Genomic DNA, 27,373 nt, shown 5'->3' with positions numbered 1-27,373 from the left:
GGGGAGCAAGCGTGGCTGAAGGGTGGAATAATGAAGACACTCTCAAGCCATTAGGGAGCCCTAAGGTAAGGGTGAAGGAGAGCGAGAGCGAGAGCGAGCGCGAGCGGTGGGGAAATAGCCCAGAGAAATGTAGCAACTCTGGCAGTGAAAGGTTGGCTGCCAACAGCTGCTGCTGTTACGGTCCCTGGGCTGGAACCCTGAGTAGAGGGTGAGCCTGGGTTCCCCGCAACCCATCGCTACAGAAACACTTCCTGGGAGGGGAAGATAGGCCCCTGTCAGGACAGGAGACTAAACTATTATAGAATAAGCCTGTAGGGGCAACAGAGACTAGGGAGTTCTCTCACCAACCTTCTTGCTGGCTTATGACAAAAACGGCTCAGTAGACTGTAACCGTGGCTGGAGAGAGGAGAGAAAGGCTATGTGGAGGATTGCAGTGAGCTTCTGAGGCTAGTATAAACTGCCTGGAAGCGTCGGACCCATGGGGGCAAGGTGGGAGCTCTGCTACAAAAGAATTAAGATTCCTTTGACTATTCCTCTCTTTTTTTTCATAACAATAAAGCATGTGGTTAGAATCCTTTTTCTGGTTCTTTCCTCCCCAGCCTCTTCATAATCGTTATCTTTATATGAGTAAGTGACATCATTACAAAAGCCACCTTCATCTATTCAACAATTCCTAGTGCATAAGCCTGCACCCACTGACATCAGTGGTGAAGGACTGGGCCTCTAGTCACCATCAGTGATTGTACTGCATCATGAAAGGTACCATAAAGTGAAGAGTAAGCAGTTGAGAGCTTGTATTTCTTCAGAGATCCTACTGTTCTGTTATCTCCCCATGCAGGCCATGAAACCCCTAATGTGTGGGGCAGGCAATTATTTTCCATTCATATGCACTGCCATTTACATTAGCAGCTGCAGAGAATTCCAGAATATGCTGAAGGACAATTTCCATTTTGGCAGATATTGGCTCTGATATTGTTATCTTGGTACATGTGAACCAATCATTACAACTGCAATGCCAGCAAAAATGGATCCAATGAGGATGAAACTGACTGTCATGCAGAGAGCCAGCAGAAGTGCTTGGCACCACTTACATCCAGAGATCTTAAGTGGAATGTAAATAGTGGATAGGCTTTTGGGCTGATCTGTACGGGGTGAATTTCACCTCTAGTTCATAGAATTTTGTACACTAGCTACTTTCTATGTATACTTTCTTTGTATACTTTCTACACGACTGGAAAAATATACCCATATCAGAAACACTGCAAAGACATCTGTATCTTTATCACCTTAATATATTAATGGGGAGAATTATTCATCCATGAAACGGGTGAGCAGAAAACTTGCAGATTTCACAGTTTCCCCAAGAAATGGTGCATTTACATAATTCTCAGAACACAGTATATTTGGCATTTATTATTTTTTCATTATACCTTTATTCCTGTAAAATTGAAAATGCATACAGCCAAAAGTAGACTATTTTTGAAGAACAAGTATTACGTTCATTTTTAACTACTCTCTTTTCCAGTTTTGAACATCTTGCTTCCATCAGTTAGGCTTCTTTTGCATGGCATATACGAAAAAAGCTTTAATAGTATAATCAATCATCTTAACATATTCTCTGTCCCACATACAACAACAGTTATTGTGGTGCAATTAACAATGAGTTTTCCAAGGATTCCTGATTGTTTTGGGTTTGACTTCTTTTATCATGTAGTGATTAACAGTAAAGAGCTGAAACATCAGTATTTTACACTGAAATGGCCAACATTACTATCCAGGCACTGTTGCCCCTATATGACAGATCTCAGATGGACTCTCAGAGAGTTAGCCAAAAGCAATAGATGACTCCATAATTTCTATCTTATTTTTAATGAAAAACAACAAAAAGCGACCACAGTGATTTGCAGTCAGTCTCAGTAGCTTTTAAAGGACTATTACTCCTCTGAGATTCTGCCCTTTGTTTAAATTTTGTTTGACAAGTGCTTTATAAATGAGCAGAAGAGGTGGTTTATGTTTCATTAATGAGGTTGATAGTGGTTAATTACTGACATGGCATAAACAATCCAATGCCAGATCAAGCAGGAAGGGTCAGTTATGCAGAAAAGATCCAGCTGGACAAGATATGATTTCCTTTAACTATCTGAATACCAAACCATTTATAGACAAGATCTCCTGAGAACTCAAACCCATAAGAGTTCTGAATTCTATGGTTCAGATTGATGCTGGGCTTGGAACATAAAACACGATTCAGGAACAGCAGCTTTCTGTATAAGCTGTCTGCGGAGCTCAGACTCCAGAAGACGCTCATCACATTTTTTAGACCATTGACTAGATGGAGACATCCTCACTCATAGGATGGCCTGTAGAGGGGCCCACAATGATGCTAATGAATACAATGAGGCCTCCAAAGTAGTGTGACATGACAAATATCAGAGGCTCTTTCAGGACAGACCCACAGCATTATCACAGCTGATTATTCTTGAATATGAACTTATATGTGCCTTCCATACACTGCACCATGTTATTTCCAGCCTCCAGCTCCTGGCATAACACAACCTGTTCTATCAATCTCTGGAGTCTGAATGTATGAGTCAAATAAAGTAAACCTTCCCAGTCAAGCAAAGCATGCTCACTGAATTGGGTGATTTCCTTTGCCATAATGCTGTTGACCAGATAGGGTAAGTAGTGTTTTCAAACCTGAGCTATGCCTTATTGCTAAACAATTTGTAAATCAGTTTATGCTGATTATTTGCCTCATGATTATTTTGACTTGTTTGTTTGAATTAATTTGCTGTGTTGGGAACTAAGATATGCTATCAAGATTGACTGGTTCTTGTGAACAATCTATAGCAAAAAATGAGAAGTTGTGCCTTTGTCTAGCAAAAAAACAAAAAAAGTATAGTAATGAGCAGCTATTCCTGCAGTAACAACGAAAACTTCTGTTTGTAAATATGAAATGTTACCTGAGTCCAAATTTAAACCATCTGATGCTTACTCAACATCATATCAGGCAGGGAGTAGGCGAATCATGGTGCTTAACGAGAGAAGGCCCTGACCCCAAAAATCTTAAATCGTACCCTAGGAAATCCTGAAAGCCCATTGCTGGAATAGCTAAATCAACAAAAATCTTTCATAATGGAGGAGCTTTGAGTTCTTTCACAAAAGTGAAATTGGTATAAAGAAATATAGCTAGACAGCTGTTCTCTAAGACAGCTCAACTACAATGCAGTATGTTAGAACACAATACAGAACAGCACCATACTACAAAAGTGTGCATATTATAATATAGCACAAATTATTCTGGTTAACTTAAATGAAAAAGTAGCACTAACTACTTCATGGGCAGTTAAGAATGCCAATGGCCAAATTATGCAATGCTTTTATAAATGAAAAGAAACAACAGAAAATCACTCCAAAAGACCCACATACAGAGATTTCCTAAACTTCTCTAGAGTCCATTCTGGAGGTGTGCACATCAGAATTATGTACTGTTGGGATCCTGAGTGATCCTGAGCTGTAGAATTCTAGGTATGTTCAAATTATAAAATACACAGCTATAACAGCTGCCTAAGTGCTGACAAACAAATGGCAAAACTATAGTCAATGTGTAATGGAGACATGGATTAATCTTCCTGTACAATAGAGCAGCACAGTATGTTAAAATTAAAATATGTAGAAAAAGTTTAATGTTTACATAGTTTAGAAATAGTGGCCTCACAAAGTTTCCAAATTCAATTTATTATGGCACATATATATGTTAAAATAATACTATTGCAATGTATGTTATCTATTAATGTGCAGAGATGCCAGTCTTAAGCAATCAAATTAGGAGAATGTCAAATTCTATCAAGAAAGCAAAATATTTAGTAAGCTGCCTAGAGAGAATTCTGGGAAAGTATGACGTGAGAGTCCCAATGGCCTCTGTCCCTGAAGATACAGTTATTATTTGATTTATGTGGACTTGCAGCTGCCCTTGCTTTGACCCTAGGAAAGGCTGTGTGGGAAGTTTGTGTCTCAGATAGGCTGAAGCGTTGGTCTGCAGAGTGTCTGGAGCCGAAGTGTATGCAAAGAAACTGATAAATAGGGAAAAGGCCCAGTTTGCTCCAGCTGGAAATCAGAAAGTTGAAGTAACTGCTGCATCCTCACAGACCCACTCTAGGAAGAGAGGGCATTCTCTCCAGAACTACTGTATGTAAGTATTTTATTTAGTTCTCTAATAGCTTGGAGATTTTACAATATCAGTCTACACACAAATTAACTGTGCGCTATTAAGATATTTGCAGTTTAGAACACTTTCGTCATCTAATTTTTGAAATGCTGATCAAGGAACAATAGAAAAATGTATACCTTTAAAATAAGGTGTTCATTACTGCCAATCATTTTGTTTTGGGAATATTATACATATGTAAATCGCTTTGGTGACCTACAATATACTGGCCATTCAAGAGATGCATTTTCCCCTCCTGACGATAACAAGGAAGTGCAAAATTCAATGCAATATAAATAGAAGTATTTTAGTCATGTAATTATGCAATGGCAGCTTCTGAGCCCCAAGAATTCAACATTCAGGATTAGATTTGGTGGTAAATCTGGTGTCTGAGGTACAAATGTGCCTGTGAACTATGTAAAAATAAATTAAATGTAATTCTTGATATCCTTTCAAACTAACTTTTTTTTTTTAATAGTGGATCCATTTCAGTGTTACCAATTCTCAACAAACCAGACACGCAGACATCAAAGCTGTACAGTGATAAAGGACCCGTCTCCCTTTATTTTTCCAATTTATTTAAATTAGTCCTTTTAAATAATTAGACACATGGCCATTATTTAAAAGATAAGTAGCAGAGATTACAAAATCATCACATACAAAACTGTCCATCAAAGGATAAAGCAATCCCGGTTGCAGAAAGTCCCCAAAAAGGCACCATACAGACCGATAAACAGAGCAAATACTATTTATGGGGTGGGGGTGAAGCTTTCCTCAGAGAGCAGTTTAATTTGGGATTCTTCACATATTAAAAAAACAAAAATCCCCACAAGAGCTCATATTATTAAAAGGCCTGATTTATGCAGCACTATGTTATCTGATTCTATTAGCTTTCTTTGCAAAATGAATCCACTTAGTTTAGTCACAGATGTGGTTAGAGGATCATCTTTTGAATGCAGCCAAATATACTACCTGGGATATCAGAATATAGAAGCCAGTGAGAGTGGCTGGTAACGTCCTGTCAATTCTTGGTTTAATTTTCATAAATTCAGAAAGTACGACTCCCTCTCTGGAGACCAAACAAAGCTGAGATTGAAATCCACTGCCTAATTCATGTGGTTGTTCATTCATGCTTTCTTTCCCAGGATAAGGGGGGCACTAAATAAATCTAAAAGACCTTCAGTCCAAGTTCCTGAAATTCCTTTGGAACAAGAAATTTCCGTTTTGACACAACTGTCAAAATATTTACGATAGATGTTAATGCACTGTCAATTCAGACATTTTGAAGAGCTCCCTGGAGGGTCTCCTTAAAGAAATATGTTCCACATGGTAATAAAATTATGAAAAACAACATAGCATCTTCTGCCATTAATAACATGAAAACAGATGCACGGTATGTCTTTAGTTTGTATACGTGACTTCTGGAAAGTGACTCAGATGGTTTTGTGTCATGAGTTCATACTTTACTTTTTATACATTGATGAGTTTACCATTAAAACATCACTTTCCCTTAACTTTTGATAAAATGAAGATGACTGACAAATCCTTTGATTAGGACTAATAACTGAATATTCCTGAACCTTTGTACGACACGCAAGATTTACAGTGGATGGCTAACCTTGTTTCAGTAGATGGTTTTTTACAGTTTACATTTTGTCACCCGCTGGAGATTTAATACTATCAAAAATAAGGTTAGAAAAGCCAAACAGTATGATTTTTCAGATGTGCCTATGTTACTTAGGCTCCTAAGTGCCATTGACCTTAATATTTGTCAATCAATTAGGCACTTCTGAAAAATTTACGCTAAGTCATTGTGAAAAGGACATTTTATTTTTTATATGCTTCCTAAAAACTAGGAAAAAAGACTTTCCATACAAAAGGCTTAGCAGGAATAACATCAGAAACAGTAAAAAAATGAGCAGGGCATAATGTGTATCCTTATCCAGGAAAAACTCATCTTAAGGCAACCTAACTGAGGGCTAAAGTGTTGGGCCCTAAGTGTGGCACTAATTGTGATCCTAGATAACTGATAGGAAATTTGTTAGTCTCTAAGGTGCCACAAGTACTCCTTTTCTTGATAGGATAGTAATTGCTCTAATTAAGGAGTGCATCACAGTTCCCAGTCTATCACCCTGTTTTCAGTTGCAACTTTCAGAAACTTTTACTTTTTAGGTTAAAATTCCCCAGCTTCATCTCTGTGCAAAGATTATTTTTTTTTTGTCTTTTCTTTTTAAAGTGCAAGTAATGGTCAAAAAAGAGAAGTGTGTGTGTAATCTTTTTCCATTATAAAAAAAAATGGTGGTAACTCTTCTGTTTGGGATAAAACAATAAAATTTGTCAGAAACAGCTGTCATTGAGAAGAAGAGCTTTTGAGTGTTCTGGTGAAATCTGGTTATGATTTGATCAAGTTATGATACTTTGAAAATTGCATGCTGAGCAACTGCATTTTTTTTGTTAAGTTCAGCATGGGCAACTAAGGAAGGCTGTGTTCTGTATGTATGCATGCCTAACTTAGAGTATGTGAAAGGAATACTGCACATAAACATGTGGGCTGAGGAAATACTTCCAAAGAGTTCTTGGTTCAGTTCCTGCAGACTTCGTAAAGTCTAAGAGATTAGAGACAGCTACCTGGCAAGGAGCTAATCACCTGTCTCTGCTGGGATTCTCTGCTGTGAATCCTCTCCTGGAGTTAGGCACCTAAATTGTTGTTTTTTACATGAAATGTTGGGGGGCAGGAGGCAGTAGCAACAGTGGTCCTCTTTTATAATCTTTAGCCCACAATGAGCCGGTGGGAAATCCAGGTTCAATTCCCCCATCTACCTGCTATGGAGAATTAATATGAACTTAGGTCTTCCACTTGTCAGGAGAGTGCCCGAACCACTAGCTGAGTGTCTCTCTCTTGGTTTCCCCTGTTAAAGTTATACCACTTTGTATACATAATTAAATATGTACTGGGTCAGAGAGCATGTCAGGCTGACTCTATAATCCAGTGATGGGGGCTCTCAGCTAACTAGAGGAACACCCCAAGTTTAAATCCCTTCTCCACATCAGGCAGAGGAGGGACATGAGGCTGGGTCTCCCACAGCCTGGGTGAGTTCCTTAATCATTTGGCTAAAGATTATAAGGGAGGCCACCATCTCCTCCCGCAGCCTGGCTGTTTTATGTGGGGTTAGGCATGCTGTGATTACGCATACTGCGTTGCATCCCGCAGGGCAGATAGACAGGAAATGCCTAATTTGAGTATCCCACTGGGGCTTAAGCGCGAGATAGGCATGGTGTGCTTACACTGAGGCAGCTGTGGGTGTGCTCACTGGCAAAAAATGCAGTGACTTGGGAATTTAACAGTGGAAATATAGATATGTAGGAACTTAAGGTGCCTCCAGCGTTAGATGGTAGCAGCTGAGCAAGAATTTTGAGGATCCCCATGGTGCCTAAATGTTGGCACATATCTCCTCTTGTGGAACTGGCCCCATACTGAAATGCATACAACACAAGATGATAGAATTAAAGTTGAATGTTCAATCTTAACTTTGGCATTTCCTAACTTTGGATAGCTTTGCTATGCAACCTTAATATTCTCATGTTATTTTTTGGACGAAATATAGAGCATAATTTAACTTCTGTTTCTCCATGACCTTGAAAGACCATCACAAAGAGCCCAATCCTGAAATCCTTTCTCAAGCAACACTCATTTAAGTCAGTGGAAGCTTCGCCTGAATAAAGACTGGTTCATTACATCAGGATCAATTTAGACATATTACAGATGTGAATGTGGATTTTGTACACTCAATTTACATTTTTTTATAGACTCAATCAGTGTAACTTTATTTTACTTTGGAATACTTTCACATAGAACAACCATCAAAAGGATGTTGGAAACACATACTTCCATCAGTTTAAAAAAAAGCGTATTTACCAAAGGAAAAAATTTAGACTTTGTCCATGCCAAATTGATCTGATTGATAAGGGGCCCCACCATGATTCACTGAGTCACTTCTCTTTCAAACAAATATTTACTAGCAGAGATAACAAAATGGCAGCATTCCAGCCTCACAGCACCTTTTCTCCTTGTGCTGGTGACATGAGGGGAAAGTTTTCTATTCCATGGATATGTCTCTGTTGGGGGAGGGTTTTAATGTATATTTTGGGAGGGGAGGTGTATATACCTTAAGATATGGCTTCAGTTCAGATTCCCTGATGTCATAAAATCATCTTCTCAGGTACATTAAACTATTCCATGTAGCCTGCTGTGACCATCTATCACGTGAGCCCTTAAGATCCAAGCTCTTATCTGCTCTGCAGGAGTCATTACAGATCCCATGACGCCATCATTTTCTTTCAGAGTATGGATATGTCTACATTGCAGAAGAAAGCGTGCCTACCAGTTTGGGTAGGCACATGCTAGCTTCACTCAAGCTAGAGCATTAAAAATAGCAGCATGGATGTTGCAGCATAGGCTACCCATCCGAGTACAAGCCTGCCTGACCCCGTGGATCCAAGCTTAGGTGGCTAGGCCATGCTGCTGCGTAGGCTGCAATGTCTACACTGATGGTTTTAATGTGCTAGTTAGAGCAAAGTTAGTCTCTGTCTCCCTAGGTTGGGAGGAGAGCTCTAAGCTGCAATGTAGACATACCGTAAGAGTTTAATCTAGTATCCTCCCCAAACCATTGTGGAGCATACTATGTGCTTGGTGGCTGCAGTTCAGTCATTTTTGTGTATCAACTGTGAATTTCTTTGGGATAAAGTTCTAGTTGAAATGTAAAATATTGGGTGCATCACCCTTAGGGTTCATCTACATTTCAGCTTGGGGATGTGACTGAGGTAAAGCGAGTTTGAGTACCTCAGTGTGAGCTGGGAATTACATCTCCCAGCTCAAATACAGATGTATCCACAGTGTGAGTATATACTATATTCTTTTTCTGTAGCACATTTCAGCATTTCATACAAGTTTTCAATTACAGCATATGTTTTGTACACACTACATATTTTACATAAAATCTATTTTAGAAATGTTTTAGACAATTTTAATTTTTTTTTTTTACCAGGTATTCCTTGTATCCCTCCTCCTGTGAAGTAAGGTGCCTTACTTATCATAAGAATGGCTAAACTGGGTCAGACCAAAGGTCCATCAAGTCCAGTATCCTGTCCTCTGCCAGTGGCCAATGGCAGGTGCTCCAAAGGGAATGAACAGACAGGTTATCATCAAGTGATCCATGCCCTGTCACCCAATCCCAGTTTCTGGCAAAGAGAGGCTAGGGACACCATTCTGGCCTATCCTGGCTAATAGCTATTGATGGACCTATCTTCCATGACTCTATCTAGCTCCCTTTTGAACCCCGTTATAGTACTGGCCTTCACAACACCCTCTGGCAAGGAGTTCCAGAGGTTGACCGTGCATTACGTGAAAAAACTTTCTGGTGTTTGTTTTAAACCTGCTACCTATTAATTTCATTTAGTGGCCCCTTGTTCTTGTATTATGAGAAGGAATAAATAACACTTCCTTATTTACTTTCTCTATACCACTCATGATTTTATAGACCTCTATCATATGCCCCGTAGTCGCCTCTTTTCCATGAGTCCAACTGTTCAGTACTTAGAGAAAATTATGATGAACTTTAAAAACTTCTAAATATTACCTAAAATAGCTTTACTGTGATGATTTCAATAGTCAGAAATGTGGTATAGTTACAGTATTTTCAGCCCAGTTCAGTAGGTGTTAATCTGAAGGTTCTCTAGCATCCAACATTTTCATAGGTATTAAAGCAACTTCACAGTTAACAGAATGAGCTTTCATTTGTGATATTCTGTGTTGTATAAAATGGCAAAATCAACATCACAATTAGTGCTAATTTGACACCCTCGTCTGCCTCACCCCTCTACTAGTCACAAAGCTCAACAGAGGGGCAAAGAACCGAGTGAGCCATGGAGAGTTAATGTCCCTTCTCATCTCTACAGATGGTTCCTCCAGAGCTGAATTGAAGCATATTGGTTGGGGACAGTGCTGGCCAGAAGTTTGTACTGCCACTGCCCATCTTGTACTTGCTCTGGGGATATGCACAGAACTTCTGAGTCCAAGGCTATCAGACTGGTACTTTTCATCTCTTTGACCCTCTGAACTCACTCCTATCATGCACTTTTTAATTTTTCCCATATGCTTATTTGCCTCCTTCATCCCTCCTCTTTGTTAAAGGAGAGACCATTAATATTTTAGTGGTGAGGCCCCCTGTGGAGCCTGATCTCTTCTGGAGAAGTCAAATCGACTGGTACCTTTAATCAATGCAGTTCCCCTAATCCTTCCCCACTGTGGAGGGAAGAAAAGGACACTAAGGATAGGTGTACACTACGAAATTAGGTCGAATTCATAGAAGTTGTTTTTTTAGAAATCATTTTTATATAGTCAATTGTGTGTGTCCCCACACAAAATGCTCTAAGTGCATTAAGTGCATTAATTCGGCGGAGTGCTTCCACAGTACCGAGGCTAGCATCGACTTCCGGAGCGTTGCACTATGGGTAGCTATCCCAAGTTCCCGCAGTCTCCGCCACCCATTGGAATTCTGGGTTGAGATCCCAATGCCTAATGGGGCAAAAATATCGTTGCGGGTGGTTCTGGGTACATGTCGTCAGGCCCTCCCTCCGTCCGTGAAAGCAATGGCAGACAATCATTTAGCGCCAGACTTTAGGCTGCAGTAGTGGCTTCAGAGCAACTCCACTGCTACTATGAGATTTGTGTTGGGGAATATTAATCCTCGTCTAATTATTTGGGATGGGAACATAGTTTAGAGTTAAATCAACAACATGAGAAGACTTATAAATGAATCCTCAACCCTGTTCATTAGCACCAACAGTCTGAAATGTAGACTCTCAGTGACTTTCTACTTATCTGAATTTCTCTCATAATTCGCAAATGGCCTCATTTTCTGGAGAGGTTTCTTTTTGTTCAGGGCTGTTTAACTTGCCTCCCACAATTCTTTCTGAAGTAATGTTTGTCTTCTTTCTAATGAAAGGCCGAGTCTTGCCTTTTGAAGTAACGGGCAATGTTCTACTTCCTCAGATTTTCTTCTTAAAAGCCCATGATACACCAAAGTGAATGAAACAGTTGGAGCTGGAGCAGAGTATGGCAAATACCTTTGTAACTGTATCTGATGGGTACTGTCTTGCTGAACCCATTCAATATTATGGTGAGTAAAGCAAAATGAAAGTATTATGAAAACTCGCTGTCTGCAGCAGTTACTCTTTTCTTTTGGTTTATTATTACAAAAGGTGCCTACCTTGAAGATCTTGGCACTTATACATTCAAATGGGGAATGATCATCAAGCAAGTATGTTTCTAGTGAGCTCCCACAGGGATAAGCTCTTGGCCCTATGCTATTTAACATTTTTATTAATGACTTCAAAGAAAAGGTAAAGTCATCACTGATACAGTATGAGATGATACAAAAATTGGTGGGAGTGGTAAATAACTAAGAGGACATGTCACAGACATAGAGCAATCTAGATTGCTTGGTAAACTGGGTGCAAGAAAACAATGTGTTGTAATATTGCTAAATGTAACATCTAGGAGCAAAGAATATAGGCCATACTTGCCAGATGTCATGTGGGACTCTATCCAGGGAAGCAGTGACTGAAAAAGATTTGGAGGTCGTAGTGGATAATCACTGAATATGAGCACCCAAAGTGATGCTCTGGCCAAAAGGGCTAATGTGATCTTTGAGTGCATAAAGAGGGGAATCTCAAATAGGAATAGAGAGCTTATTTTACTTTTGTGTTTGGCACTGATGTGACCGACTACTGGAATAGCGTGTCCAGTTCTGATGCCCACAATTCAAGAAGGATGTTGATAAACTGGAGAGGGCTCAGAGAAGAGCCATGAGAATGATTAAAGGATTAGAAAACATGCCTCATAGTGATAGACTCAAGGAGCTCAATCTGCTTATTTTAACAAAGAGAAGGTTAAGGGGTGTCTTGATTACAGTCTATAAGTACTGACATGGGGAACAAATATTGGATAATGGACTAGTCAATCTAGCAGAGACAGGTATAACATGTTCCAATGGCTGGAAGTAGAACTTAGACAAATTCAGGCTGGATACAAGGCATAATTTTTAACGGTGAGGGTAACTAACCACTGGAACAATTTACCAAGGATCTGGATTGTGGATTTTCCATCACTGTACATTTTTAAAATCAAGATTCAATGTTTTTCTAAAAGATATGGAATTTAGGAATTATTTTGGGGAAGCTCCAGGGCCTTTGTTGTACAGGTCAGACTAGATGACTACAGTGGTCCCTCCTGGCCTTGGAATCTATGAAATATCCAGTGAGAGAGATTCAAAATTCATTAAAATAATTCAGATACAAAAATCTGTGCATTCAGTGTGATATGCTGACCATCAGTTTTATCCCAGGGTTGCATGGAGCAGTTTTTTGTCGTCCTCTGGTACACACAGGTTAAAAGTCTAGGTGTCATTAAACTATTCCAGACATACTGTAAAGGCCCTATGACTATTGCTCCCGCTCCAATGTGATTATGTAATTGAAGTTAGTGTCTGGTTCAGGCTGAGTGAACACTGAAGTCCTGATCAAAAGCCCATTTAAGGCAAAAAGTCTTTCAAGATACTTCAGTGCTCTTTGGATCAGACCTGAAAAGTAGACTGAGACATGATACATAATGTACTGAAATATGCATACATTCTTAACAAAAGGAAAGAACAGGTTAAAGAATATTTAGATAAACTAGATGCATTCAAGTCAGCAGGGCCTGACGAAATTCATCCTAGGGTAGTTAAGGAACCAGCTGAAGCAATCTCAGAACCATTAACAGGTTTCAGAGTAGCAGCCGTGTTAGTCTGTATTCGCAAAAAGAAAAGGAGTACTTGTGGCACGTTAGAGAATAACAAATTTATTTGAGCATAAGCTTTCGTGAGCTACAGCTCACTTCATCGGATACATTCAGTGGAAAATACAGTGGGGAGATTTATATAGACAGAGAACATGAAACAATGGGTGTTACCATACACACTGTAAGGAGAGTGATCACTTAAGGTGAGCTATTACTAGCAGGAGAGCGGGGAGGGGGGGTGGGAAAAACCTTTTGTAGTGATAATCAAGGTGGGCCATTTCCAGCAGTTGACAAGAACGTCTGAGGAACAGTGGGGGGTGGGGGTGGGGAATAAACAAGGGGAAATAGTTTTACGTTGTGTAATGACCCATCCACTCCCAGTCTCTATTCAAGCCTAAGTTAATTGTATCCATTTTGCAAATTAATTCCAATTCAGCAGTTTCTTGTTGGAGTCTGTTTTTGAAGTTTTGTTGTTGAAGAATTGCCACTCTTAGGTCTGTAATCGAGTGACCAGAGAGACTGAAGTGTTCTCCAACTGGTTTTTGAAAAAAGAAAAGGAGTACTTGTGGCACCTTAGAGACTAACAAATTTATCTGAGCATAAGCTTTCGTGGCATCCAATGAAGTGAGCTGTAGCTCACGAAAGCTTATGCTTAAATAAATTTGTTAGTCTCTAAGGTACCACAAGTACTCCTTTTCTTTTTGCGAATACAGACTAACACGGCTGCTACTCTGAAACCTGGTTTTTGAAAGTTTTAATTCTTGACGTCTGATTTGTGTCCATTTATTCTTTTACGTAGAGACTGTCCAGTTTGACCAATGTACATGGCATCATAGGGCGTAATCACATCAACCACACTATCAGAGGCTCGTTCACCTGTACAACTACCAATGTGATATGTGCCAGCAGTGCCCCTCTGCCATGTACATTGGCCAAACTGGACAGTCTCTACGTAAAAGAATAAATGGACACAAATCAGATGTCAAGAATTATAACTTTCAAAAGCCAGTCGGAGAACACTTCAATCTCTGTGGTCACTCAATTACAGAGCTAAAAGTGGCAATTCTTCAACAAAAGAACTTCAAAAACAGACTCCAACGAGAGACTGCTGAATTGGAATTAATTTGCAAACTGGATACAATTAACTTAGGCTTGAATCGAGACTGGGAGTGGATGGGTCATTACACAAAGTAAAACTATTTCCCCTTGTTAATTCCCCCCCCCCGCCCCCAACCCACTGTTCCTCAGACATTCTTGTCAACTGCTGGAAATGGCCCACCTTGATTATCACTACAAAAGGTTCCCCCTCCCCCGCTCTCCTGCTGGTAATAGCTCACCTTAAATGATCACTCTCCTTTTCAGTGTGTATGGTAACACCCATTGTTTCATGTTCTCTGTCTATATAAATCTCCCCACTGTATTTTCCACTGAATGCATCCGATGAAGTGAGCTGTAGCTCAAGAAAGCTTATGCTCAAATAAATTTGTTATTCTCTAAGGTGACACAAGTACTCCTTTTCTTTTTGAGAACCATTAACAATTATGTTTGAGAACTCCTGGAGGGCAGGTGAAGTTCCAGAAGACTGGAGAAAGGCAAACATAGTATCTCTCTTTAAAATGGGGAACAAGGAGGACGTTAGGAATTATAAACTAATCAGCCTAACTTTCATACCTGGAAAATATTGGAACAAATTATTAAACAATCAATTTGTAAGCATCTGGAAGATAAGAGGATAAGGAATAGTCAGCATGGAGTTGTCAAGAACAAATCATGCCAAACCTTCTTTGATGGGGTTCCTAACCCAGTGGATAAGGGGGAAGCAATAGATGTGATATATCTTGATTTTAGTAAGACTTTTGACATGGTCCCATGTCACCATCATGAACAAATTAGGGAAATGTGGTCTACATGAAATTACTGTAAGATGGGTGCATAAATGTACGCCAGGAGTAGTTATCAATAGTTCGCTGTCAGACTGGGGTGGGGGGGGCATATCTAGTGGGATCCTGCAGGGGCAGTAATAGCTTCAGTACTATTCAATATTTTTGTTAATGACTTGGATATTGGAGTGGAGGGTATGCTTATAAAATTTGCAGGTGACCGTGCTGGGAAGGGTTAAAAAACTGGGAATGTTTAGTCTTGAGAAAAGACAGAGTGGGCACCTGATAAGCCTTCAAATATGTTAAGGGCTTTCTAATTATACAGGTAGTTAAACACTGAAATGAGCTTTCAAGGGAGGTTGTAGAATCCCCATCATTGGAGGTTTTAAAAACATGTTGGACAAACACCTGTCAGGGACGGTCCAGGCTTACTTTGACCTGCCACAGCACAGAGGGCTGGACTTCATAGCTTCTCAAGGTCCCTTCCAGCCTTACATTTCTGTGATTCTTGTACATTTTGTTTCATTTTTAAATTGACTGCAAACATGATAAATAACTAAAAACAACTCCTGTCACAACACTGTACAAACATATTACTGAAAATGCAAGAATGACTATATGAAATCTGGGTTACATAGAGAAATATTAAATAAAACATGTTCTGGCATTTGTGATCTATTGAATATCAGCTTTGAGATGTGTATGTGATGGTAAAATATGTCACCCTTTGGAATTTCTGAAATGTCCTTCTCTGCTTGTTAATCCTTTTTTCATTTTCATATAGTGTACCTGGAATGTGTTTTAATACAAAACAAAAATGTTTCCCTACTTAAAATGTTTGTTTATTTAGGGGTAAATTTTCTGCTGGACTGACACCCGGTCTCTTTTCTGGAGCTCAACCTTAGTCAGGCAGGCATAAGTCTGAGTACACCAAACTCTCACTACCTAAATTGCCTGCAATTTAACTATCTATGGAAAATTAAATTACTAATCTACAGGATTCCAGTAGCCCACAATATGACACTGACCAAACACATGAAAAGAATTTACTAAGAAAAATTGCAGGCACCAATTTTTAGGTGCAAAAGCGAAGCTACCCTTCTGAAAATTTCTCTTAATATTGACTCATGATAAAAATAATTTAATATTTTCAGGTAAATGAAGTCACAAATTCTTCCACAACCTTTTTGTTTCATTCTCATTTTTTTCATTATCTAGATGTTTTGCCAGAGCACATCAATTATCAGCTGCAAGACTCAGACTTTCAGGCTACTCCTTACTGCCAGTATTCAACTGTTCAGTTTCCTCCAGTGTTACAGTCACAACCTTCCCAGTCACAATACAACACATACAGCCTGGATTCTCAGTACAGTGATGGGCAGTACGTAATCAGTAATTGTGAATTAAACAAGCCCTCCTGCATGGTTGCCCATAATGATGATGATGGATATCATGGACTAAAAAGGCCAAGACTAAGTCATTCCTCCTTGCGAATGAAGGGTCAGGAAGAACTCTGTGTTGTATGCGGGGACAAAGCCTCGGGATACCATTACAACGCGCTCACTTGTGAAGGCTGTAAAGGTAAGGGAGAAATACTTTTATTTTGTGACTTGAAAGAAAACTGCCCCATATTAATCAGTGCAGCATGCTGAAATTCCACATGTGCAATTTTAAATTAACATATTTATGTTTCATAGTAGCAGCCGTGTTAGTCTGTATTCGCAAAAAGAAAAGGAGTACTTGTGGCACCTTAGAGACTAACAAATTTATTAGAGCATAAGCTTTCGTGAGCTACAGCTCATTTCATCGGATGCATTTCACTTCATCGGATGCATTTTTTTTCTTTTTCATTTTTTTTTTCATGAAGTTGACAGATTTCCACTCTATACGGCTAAATTCAGTGCCTTGCATAATGACAGGTTTCATAGTAGCAGCCGTGTTAGTCTGTGTTCGCAAAAAGAAAAGGAGTACTTGTGGCACCTTAGAGACTAACAAATTTATTAGAGCATAAGCTTTTGTGAGCTACAGCTTTATGTTAAATTTATGTTAAAAAAAATTTATGTTAATTTTCAATTGACATTTTGGAGGACAGCTGAAGTCTAGTTGAAGAGTGGAATAACTTATGGGATCCCCTCCTTTGAATCCCACTACTGACTGCTCCTTCTCTGCTACAACAGACTCCTCTTCTTGTCCTTGCTTTCAAGTATCTACATAACTCAACTCCTCTGTACTTTACATGCTACCCTATCCCCTCTGTTCCACCAATGATGCCAGACTCATCCACTCATTTGTCAGGTATGTCAAAAAAAACATCTCCACCCTTCTCCCTCCCTGCTGCTCCCACTGCATACTGAAGTCTTCCTGAGCGTATGTGTAAGACCACTACCCTCACCACATTAAAATCTCTCCTCGAGATCTATTGCTGCTGTGAGAACTATAGGTTCGGAAAATTCTGGAACTCTATCATACAACACACACGCAAAGCTAATATTATTCAAGCAATATATTGCAATGGATAACTACCCCCTTGACCACTTCATCCATATTACTCCTCTTCCTCTATCTTTTATCAGCCTGCCTGTCTTTTAGCTTCTAAGTTGTTCAGGGCAAGGACTGTGCACTCTTTTGCATTTGAAGAGTGCCTAGCACATTGTGGAAGCTATCAGAAACAGATAATACATTATAATACTGGTCCCAGTTTCACATTTTTGTGGAATTTAATTAATATCTATTTTCATAGTAAACATTATGTGAGGTGAAAACTGATTTCACACAGTGCTACACATCGCTCTCGGGCCTGGCTGACTTCAGTAAAGTTGTGTCTTCTTATGCTGGTGGTGACTGGCTCATAATGCCTATGTATTACTGTGTTGATTTTTTTTTTCTTTCTCTGCTGGGCTTGGATCCCTGAGGATCACTGTGATTTTGAATTTATCAAAGTTCCTTTTTCATGGAAACCAACTAATTTCTCAGGAACCAGATAATACAGCTCTGACTATGGCCAAAGCACTCCCTACAAAGTGGTGTGTGGCACTCATAAGAACATAGGGACGGTGATATTGGGTCTGACCAATGATCTGTCTAGCCTGGCATATTGTCCTCCGACAGTGGCCAGTCCAGATGCTTCAGAGGGAATGGACAGAACAGGGCATCTATCAAAGGATCCCTCCCCCATCATCCAGTTGCAGCTTCTGGCAGTCAGAGGTTTTGGGACACCCAGAGCATGGGGCTGCATCCCTGACCATCTTGGCTAATAGCCATTGATGGACCTATCCTCCATGAACTTAGCTAATTCTTTTTTTAAGCCAGTTATGCTTTTGGCTTTCGCAAAATTCCCTGGCAACAAGCTCTACAGGTTGCCTGTGAATTGTGTTAAGAAATACTTCCTTATTTTTGTTTTAAACTTGCTACCTATTATTTCATTGGGTGACCTCTTGTTCATGTGTTATGTGAAAGGATAAAAAACACTTTTTTCATTTTTCTCCACACCATTCATGATTTTATAGACCCCATCATATCTCACCTTAGTCACCTCTTTTCTAAACTAAACAGTCCCCACTTATTTTAATCTCTTCTCAGATGGCAGTTGTTTCATACCCCTAATCACTGCTGTTGCCCTTCTCTGTACTTTCTCCGATTCTAATGTATCTTTTTTGAGAGGGGGCAGTGTCACAGGGTGGTCTACTCATCACCGAGTGGCATCCCCTACTGGCAATTTTGGGAATCACTCCCTTTCTTCTATTCCACTGTTGCAGCTCTTCTCCTGTTGACTGAGTCACAGTATGGCTGCTTTGTGACTTGGCAGTGTGGCCAGGATACACTGTCATTTCCCCTTCCGGGGGTCTGTCAGAGTCCCCCTGCACAAGCAGTGTCAGGCAGTCCTTATGCCCGCTTCCCTGACTATATCATTGCTGCAGTGACTCAGACAGTTTTCCATTCACTGCCCCCTAGTAATACCACTCTGCAGTAGATGGTAGGGGAACCCAGGCTTGCCCTCTACTCTGGGTTCCAGTTCAGTGCCCTATAGTGAGCAGTTAAGGTCTGGGCTTCCCTGGACTACTTCCTACCATGCTTCTTTCAGTTTCTCTTTCATCAGCCTTCTCCTCTCTGTTAAGCCTACTAGATAAACTTTTTCTCAGGGGTTTCTATCTCCCCTTCCTTCTCCTTGCTTCCGGGAGAGAGACTGCATGCTTCCTCCCTGCTGCCTCCCACACTGTTGCTGGCCTCCTGCCTGTTCTCTCTCAGCTTCCTTCTCATTGGCAGCCTCCACACAGTTGCATCTTAATTGATTGGGCCTACCTGGCCTAATTCAACTCTTTCAAGGCTGGAGTGGAGAGTACAGCCCATCACAGGCCATCAGAACTGCACATAGCATTCAAGATGTGCGTGTACCACGGATTTATATAGTGGCATTATGATATTTTCTGTCTTATTATCTATACCTTTCCTACTGGTTCCTACTACCATTCTATTAGCTTATTTGACTGCTGCTGCACACAGAATGGATGTTTTCAGACAATTATCCACAATGACTCCAAGATCTCTTTTTTGAGTTATAATAGATAATTTAGACCCTATTTTGTATGTGTGGTTGGGATTATGATTTCCAGTGTTCATTACTCTGCACTTTTCAACACTGAACTTCATCTGCCATTTTGTTCCTCAGTCATCCAGTTTTGTGAGATCCCTTTTTTTAACTCTTTGAAGTCTGCTTTGGTGGTGAAGCCCTGGAATGGGTTACCTAGGGAGGTGGTAGAATCTCCTTCTTTAGAGGTTTTTAAGGTTTTTTGACAAAGCCCTGGCTCGAATGATTTAGTTGGGGATTGGTCCTGCTTTGAGCAGGGGGTTGGACTAGATGACAATCTGAGGTCCCTTCCAACCCTGATATTCTATAATTCTAAAAATCTTGAGTAATTTTGTATCATCTGCAAACTTTGCCACCTCAGTGTTCGCCCCTCTTCCAAGTCGCTAAACATGTTGCCTTTGCTGTGTTCTCAGCCTCTAACAGGCCTATATTATTTTGCTCATTGCAGTTTTCTTGGAACTACAGTGTCAAGCGTTAGTGTTGTTGGTTAGACCTCCTACTTGGAATACGGTTTGAGCCATTACTTAATGGGGGGGGGGAGAATTATGCTGGATTTCCTGCCTCTCTTAATAGATCCTCTTTTTATAGGTAAGGTGCCTGTCACTAGAAAGGGAGTTACCTTGGTCAAGCACTGGTTAATATTAGGCATAAAACAGCAACAAACGTAATAAATGAGAATTAAAATTTCATCAGTCTAATATCTAACAATCTGATCCTTTCATTGTAGAAACATCATACAGTAACTCTTTAACTTATTGAGAGTGGAATTACAAAGATTTCTTAGATTCCTTCCCATCATCCAAAATATCTTGTTTCTAGGATTCTTTCGACGTAGTATTACCAAAAATGCAATATACAGATGCAAGAATGGTGGCCACTGTGAAATGGACATGTACATGCGGAGGAAGTGTCAGGAGTGTCGCCTGAAGAAGTGTAAGGCTGTGGGAATGTTGGCAGAGTGTAAGTGCTTCACTGCTCCTTACAACTGCAACAAATTCTCTGGCATACTATTTTCCAAAGCCAGTTTCTTTATTTTGCTTTAGGAATAGGTTCAGAGAATATGTGGTATTCCTCTTTCCACCCATATTGGCCATCAGTATTTGGGAAATATCCTCTCTCAAGTGATGCAGACTTACTTATGATCTCGAATTGCTGTGTCGGGCACCTTAACTGAATCACAGAAGGGTCTATGAAATCACTATCTTTAGCTATCTCTTGATGGCAAACTGTGACTGATCTCCATAAGCGTGTTTAATGCTCTTTCATGTTACAAAAAGAGGAAAAAAGAAATTTTGCCCATGCTCATTCTTCATGAGAAACCCTTATGTTCATATGGTACAGAGCCTAGGTTAAGAGAATGTGACATCAGACTGTTTGACCCCTGCCCACATCTAGGCTATTGATAGGAACTGACTGACAAAACTCATTATGTTGCCACCATCATAGCCAGAACCTGGAACTACCTGTTAGCTGAGAACATTCATAGGTAGGAAGTTGCTTTCCATATAGGTGATAAGCTACCAAGATGCCAGACTTATAAAGTCTGCATAATAACATACGGACTTGTTTTGAACAGTACAGGTATTTGAACTTTAATAAGTACTTTGATTTAGAATCATATCTCTTACAGGTTTGCTGACTGAAGTCCAGTGTAAATCAAAACGACTCCGAAAAAATTTCAAGCAGAAGAGCAGTTTCCTTTGTAGCATCAAGGTGGAAGATGAGGGAGTAAACAGCAAGCATGTTTCATCCACAACTAGACCTGGAAAAGTGGGAGATTTTACCTATTTAAAATGTATCTTTTCATTGTTACACATTATTTTTACTTTAACACACATGTATTGTCACTTATCTGATTTTTTTTGATTTTTTTTTTTTTTTAAAGATCCAAGAGAGGATGGAACTTACTCCAGTGGAACATCAACTTATTGATCACATTGTTGCAGCCCATCAAAAACATACAATTCCCCTAGAGGAAGCAAAGAAGTTTGTACGTGTTCAGAATGCACAGGCCACAATACCAAGATATTAATTGCTAGAATATTAAAAAATTAATATAATATTAGTGTATTTTGGCAATACCAAATGTTTATAATCTTTCCTTCTTTTATTCAGCTGCAGGAAACTGCAAACCCTGAAGAGAGTTTTCTGAGGCTCTCAGAGACAGCAGTTGTACATGTGCAAGTACTAGTGGATTTTACAAAGAGACTCCCAGGTAACTTTATAAAATAATTAACAAACTCTTCACCACAAGCAGTATAATTTAGCCTTTCTCTAAAAGAAGGACATTTATTTATGTGGCATGCATACTCTGAGAAAAGATATACAGTTCAGAAACTATTCAATTGATTAATTTTACTTGCAAATGTTAATAATTAGGGACACTCTGGTTATCTTCCCTAGACCTGAGGAAGACCTCTGTGAAGCTCAAAAGCTTGTTCCTTGTTCCTTCCACCAACAGAAGTTAGTCTACTAAAAGATATTACCTCACCCATGTTGTCTCTCTCATATCCTGGGACCAACAAAGCTACAACAACCTTGCAAATGACAATTAGGAAGGCCATTAATTCGCTAGCAGTTCCCTGTTCTTTCTTTCAAGAAGCCAACTCAACATGTACGACACACATTTAGCTTCAATAACAGTACAATTCACAACCTTTTTTCCAAATCAAAAAAATCAGACAATATACAATATGTGAGAACAGAGCCATATTTTCTCAAAAATGTACAATTAGAAATGCTGTCTAATAGAGATAAAATAATGAATGGTGTAGAGAAGACAAATCAGGCACTCCCATTCATTATCTTGTATAATACAAAAACAAGGGAACATTTGATTTAGTTGAAAGGGGATACATTTAAAACCAATAAAAAGAAATACTTTTTTTACACAGTGTACAACTAATTTGTAGAACTCATTATCAAAAGATATTGGGTTTGTCTACAGCAGGAATTTTCACACTAATTATCTAGCACTGGTACAGCTTCACTGGTGGTAGCACTCGTGGAAAAACAGGAATGTTTACCACCACGTTAAGTAAACCTGTGCTGATCAGGATTAAGAAATTCTTGCAATTTAACTGAATGTCCCCTTGCTCTTCTAGGAGACCAAGAGGTGAGTACATATCTGTGGCTAAACAAACCAGCCACAATTACACCAGACAAGATAACAAATGTATAGGAATATAAGCCCTCAGCTGCAGGGCAGGTTATTCCAAAATTCTCTACTGGTTTCTTGCACCTTCCTCTGAAATTTTTAGTATTGGCCACTGTCAGAGACAGAATGGTGGAGTAGATGGATCACTGGTCTGATCCATGATGTCAATTCCTATATAAATGTAAAATATCTACAAAGACCACAAGACTCTGCTAGCTGTGATTGCTCCTTTACCGCTTGGTGCAAGTATCTTGCCTTTGATGCAACTACGGGTCCTACTGTCTCTTAAAGCCAGAGACTAATAATTTTTGGTAACTTGTATTGGTAGCCTGAGGCCAAACAGCAACCCCTAATTTTGAGTCTTATTGAATATTCTTCCCTACAGGATTTGAAAGTTTAGCCAGTGATGACCAGATTGCATTGTTAAAAGGTTCAACAGTGGAAGCAATGTTTTTGCGTTCAGCCCAGATATATAATCAAAGAGTTAATGAATGCCAATCATCAGTGAGTGAAAGTAAGTAAGTTTTTTTTAATGCTAACAGTTGTGTGAATTCAAATAACAGTTTTGTATTTGTTGACTTATTTTTTTCAGCGAGCCTGGCTCCTCTGGACACTGCACCTAAATGGGTTTGTCATTCAAGCATAGAAGGGTGTTTTTTATAATAGCTTTGATGATGTAGTCCACCTACCCTTCACTTTTTTAGAAGACCCCAACAAATAACAATAACATGGATCCTTTCTTGCCTCTCATTAGCTTCAAAGAAGTAGCAGAGCTTCTGGAATGTTTATACAACAGAGTATTGGATGGGTGGGGAGGTATGTGAACTTTAACTGTACTGTGTATCCCCTGTATTGGATTTACAAATAGTGCACCCTTGTCTAGGACTCATTTGCAAAACATTTGCAACCCAATGTTTAAATAGCGTAAAATTAAAAGCAGAAGCGGACTTTTAATATTGGCAAAAAGAAAAGGAGTACTTGTGGCACCTTAGAGACTAACAAATTTATTAGAGCATAAGCTTTCGTGAGCTAAGTGAGCTGTAGCTCACGAAAGCTTATGCTCTAATAAATTTGTTAGTCTCTAAGGTGCCACAAGTACTCCTTTTCTTTTTGCGAATACAGACTAACACGGCTGCTACTCTGAAACTTTTAATATTGTTTCCCTTGCTCTAGGTCATGTAAGATTTTCTGATCATGCTGTGTGTTGTCATGTTCAAGACCTTGATAAAAGTACTATTTATTCCATGGAAATATCTCGCAGTGAAGAGAGTCCAACTTCCACAACTACCACAGGTAGATGAGCCCTCAAATTTGCTAATAATTTTGAGATTAAATAGTTTGAGTATTTTAAAATTACAAGTTTTTTTTTGAGAAAATGAATTGACAATGGCAACACAAGTTTGCTCCTGGATTGATTTTTCAATAGCTTGATTTCATTTCTAAAGGTATCACCGAGGAGTTTATCACTGCACTATTTTACTTCTACAGAAGCATGGGAGAACTTAATGTGACTGAGACGGAATATGCCCTACTTGTAGCAACCACTATATTTTTTTCAGGTAAACTTTCAGATTAATGAAGAAATTGTTACATGTGCAAATTTAAAAAAAAAATTAACTGATCACTTTCAAATCAAATATGCTCAAGCCACTGTCATAAGAAGTGAAAAGTGTGTAATTATGTGGGGTTTTTTTTGTTGTTTGTTTGGTATAATTTTTCCTCAATGTATAATATTTCTTGAGTTCAATTTTGCTAATCATTGTATTTCATTTTATGCCTTTCATTTATGTCAAATCCTGTTTTCATCATTCAAATGAGTAGTTTCGCCAAAATTAATGGGAGTCTCATAGAAAATAAAGTGAGCAAGTTTGGTTCCCAAATTATATTAATATACTATTGTTGTTTTGCAGATCGCCCACTCCTAAAAAACAAACAACATGTGGAAAAACTCCAAGAACCCCTTTTAGGTATTTTGTACAAATATTCAAAAATTTATCATCCAGAAGATCCACAGCATTTTGCACGCCTCATAGGGAGACTTACCGAACTCAGGACCCTCAATCATAACCATTCAGAAGTGCTAGTAATGTGGAGGACAAAAGACCCCAAACTGACCTCTTTACTCTGTGAAATTTGGGATTTGCATTGAACACCTAACCTATATTACTGTTATTACACACATGGCTGATTTTCCTTAAACTTGCAGAAATGCACACTGTTCAGAAACATTTTACTTTTATAAAAACATACTAAAATTTTCTCTTATTTTATATGGCTGCAGCGTCTTAAATACAATATTTTTGTTGATATGTAGTAATCTATATTTTAAACAAAAATTGGATGCAGAAGTCGTGTTCTGTTGAACTGATCCAATATTAAACATATAAAATTTATCTTAAACTTTATTACCACAAATGGGGGGGGGTTAGGATTTAAATCAGTTTCACAGTTTGAACTGAGTCCCCAGAAAAAATACAGTAGCAGATCCTTCACTTAAAAACAAACAAAAAATCTAATCGTCCATTCAAAGTTGTATTCTGCTCTTACTTAGGTACTATGATTCTAATATTGTTGTGCCATTAGACTAAAAAGTTAATTTCCTGGGATCTGTTCAACTTGTGCAACATCTTCCTTGCAAGAATTATGTAACCATGTTGGGAAACTTGACAGATTTATAATCCAGTGGGTCCAAAAGGCCCCAGAAAAAGTAGGAAAAAGGATACTGTGGCTCAAGTGAATACTGCAAGTATGTTATTAAAACTTTTAAAATCTTGAAGGCTGAGTGCATAAATTATTTGTCACCTGAATGTGACCCTGGCAGGATTATTTTTACACATGAATTACTCTGGAATGGTTTCTCCAAAGTAGATAAGCATAATATACTTTTTCAATTTCAGCAATATAGGTCTTTTTTTCCCCTCCCTTCTTCTTACCTACTATGGGTGAAATCCTGTCCCCACTGAAGTCAATACCAAAATGCCAACTGATTCCAGTGGGACCAGGATTTAACTCTGTATTTTTGCCTACCAACCATAGTGCAAGTTTTATGGAGAATGTCATAAGGACTCCCCACTAATGCTTGAATTCTCTGTTACATTTATCATGACTATAATGGGTTAGAAGATTCCTATATGCATTTGAGGATTCTTTTTCAAGACATCAGTCCCAATTAGAGGCACTCAAATTCATTTGTTGTACAACTTCATAAAATAAAATGGAAATACAGTGGAAATTAATGTTACTTTTCTCCAACAATGGTCACATTCTGGACGGGTTGAGATCATTGTTCTACTGCTGGCATGTGCAGTTCCAGAGTCTGCTCCATCTTCTACCATAAGCTGTATAATCCCATTTCCTTAATGTGTGCAAGGACTCCAGGAGCACGGTTTTCCTGCATCAGACATGGCATCATGATAGATTATGTTGGAGGCAGAATACTATGAAGAGTGAAATCAACCATCTCTTACGCAGAAGAGCAGAATCAATAGAATTACTTATGTGAGGCTGTCATGGAGTAGATGTATCCCGTGCTAGGCCAGCAACCAAAGGGTTATTACAAGCATTGCTAGCCACTGCTTATTGGCAGTCTCACAGCAGCTGGGAGGATAAAAGTGTTGGGAAGCAGAAAGGTGAGGTGGCTGTGAGAGGAGTGAGCAGGTTAGAGAAAGCAGCTTCTGCCAGTAAGCTACTAAAGAGCTCCCCAAAGACAACAGCTCAGGAGGGGATGAACTGACCAACAGGTGAGAGAGTCTGCAGAGATCCAGGGAAAGACAGGAAGGAGCTCGGAGCACTGTCGGTTGAAGAATCCTGATCCTGCTTATCTAGCTTGAGGGCTCAGAGCTGGAACCCTGTGGAGTGGGTTCCCCTACTGACAAACTTGTGAGTGAAAAAAGGTTTGGGGGGGAGGGATAGCTCAGTGGTTTGAGCATAGGCCTGCTAAACGCAGGGTTGTGAGTTCAATTCTTGAGGGGGCCATTTAGGGATCTGGGGCAAAAATTGGGGATTGGTCCTGCTTTGAGCAGGGGGTTGGAATAGATGACCTCATGATTCTATGTTTTCAGACTCCTGGGCATCAGGACTGCTAAACTGTAAGCCCCAGTGCTGTGCCATGCTTGACCGGGGGGGAGGAGGGGGTGCAGTTGCACTGATGTACCGCCTCACAGGTGAACAGAATCTAGCCTATAAAGGGGAGTAACTTTTTGAGGCTTTTTTTTTAATAGTTTTAGAAAATTATATGTACCCATTTGAAATGTACATCCAGTCACATAGTGGGCATTGCCCACAACTGTGTGTGGGTAGAATCCCATTCAGTCCATTAGTACCCCCTATCTTTCTAAAAAGAGAGGAATAAAGTTATGATGGGTATATAAAGAAGACTATAATAAATCTTATGTATTTTAAACATTCTACACAGCCATTAAACATTTCTCACCATAGAATGAACTTTTAAATAGTTTTATCTCAGGATTATTAGTTTAAAAAAAACCCAAAACCACCACTAAGGGGTAGGGTGGCTTATTTTTTTTTTTTTTTAAACAATCAAAACATAATAAATGTTAAAGGTGAAAGAGGACCAAGCAGCTGGTGTGCATCTCCTCCCACACTGAGTTGTTATTGCACCTAATCATCTTCTTTACTCCGGTCACTTGTCTACCTTCATTTTGGAATGTCTTTTTTTCAATAAAGCTTCATGATACTTAAGGGA

General features: G+C 39.3%; 1 protein-coding gene across 3 annotated transcripts; it reads left to right on the top strand.

Moving 5' to 3' along the window:
• Window positions 1-27,373, top strand: LOC119846376 (bile acid receptor-like). Of its 3 annotated transcripts, none has more exons than XM_043500379.1 (14): window positions 1-65; window positions 600-2,678; window positions 3,989-4,192; window positions 11,259-11,385; window positions 16,145-16,507; window positions 20,331-20,471; window positions 21,142-21,281; window positions 21,397-21,501; window positions 21,627-21,726; window positions 23,054-23,182; window positions 23,842-23,961; window positions 24,114-24,227; window positions 24,579-24,635; window positions 26,730-27,373. In XM_043500379.1, exons 4-14 carry the CDS (start codon window positions 11,295-11,297, stop codon window positions 26,861-26,863), a joined length of 1,494 nt encoding a protein of 497 aa, XP_043356314.1. In that variant the 5' UTR covers window positions 1-65; window positions 600-2,678; window positions 3,989-4,192; window positions 11,259-11,294; the 3' UTR covers window positions 26,864-27,373. The 3 variants fall into 3 exon arrangements, with proteins under 3 accessions (XP_043356314.1, XP_043356312.1, XP_043356313.1); XM_043500377.1 differs by lacking the exon at window positions 26,730-27,373 and adding an exon at window positions 10,163-10,295 and having other exon boundaries at window positions 24,579-25,444; XM_043500378.1 differs by lacking the exons at window positions 1-65; window positions 600-2,678; window positions 3,989-4,192; window positions 26,730-27,373 and adding an exon at window positions 8,482-8,597 and having other exon boundaries at window positions 24,579-25,444.

This window comes from Dermochelys coriacea, chromosome 21, assembly GCF_009764565.3.
Source record: "Dermochelys coriacea isolate rDerCor1 chromosome 21, rDerCor1.pri.v4, whole genome shotgun sequence".
In the NCBI taxonomy this organism is placed as follows: Eukaryota; Metazoa; Chordata; order Testudines; family Dermochelyidae; genus Dermochelys; species Dermochelys coriacea.
The sequence above is the reverse complement of the archived record's forward strand: the minus strand, read 5'-3'. Positions and strand labels throughout refer to the sequence as shown.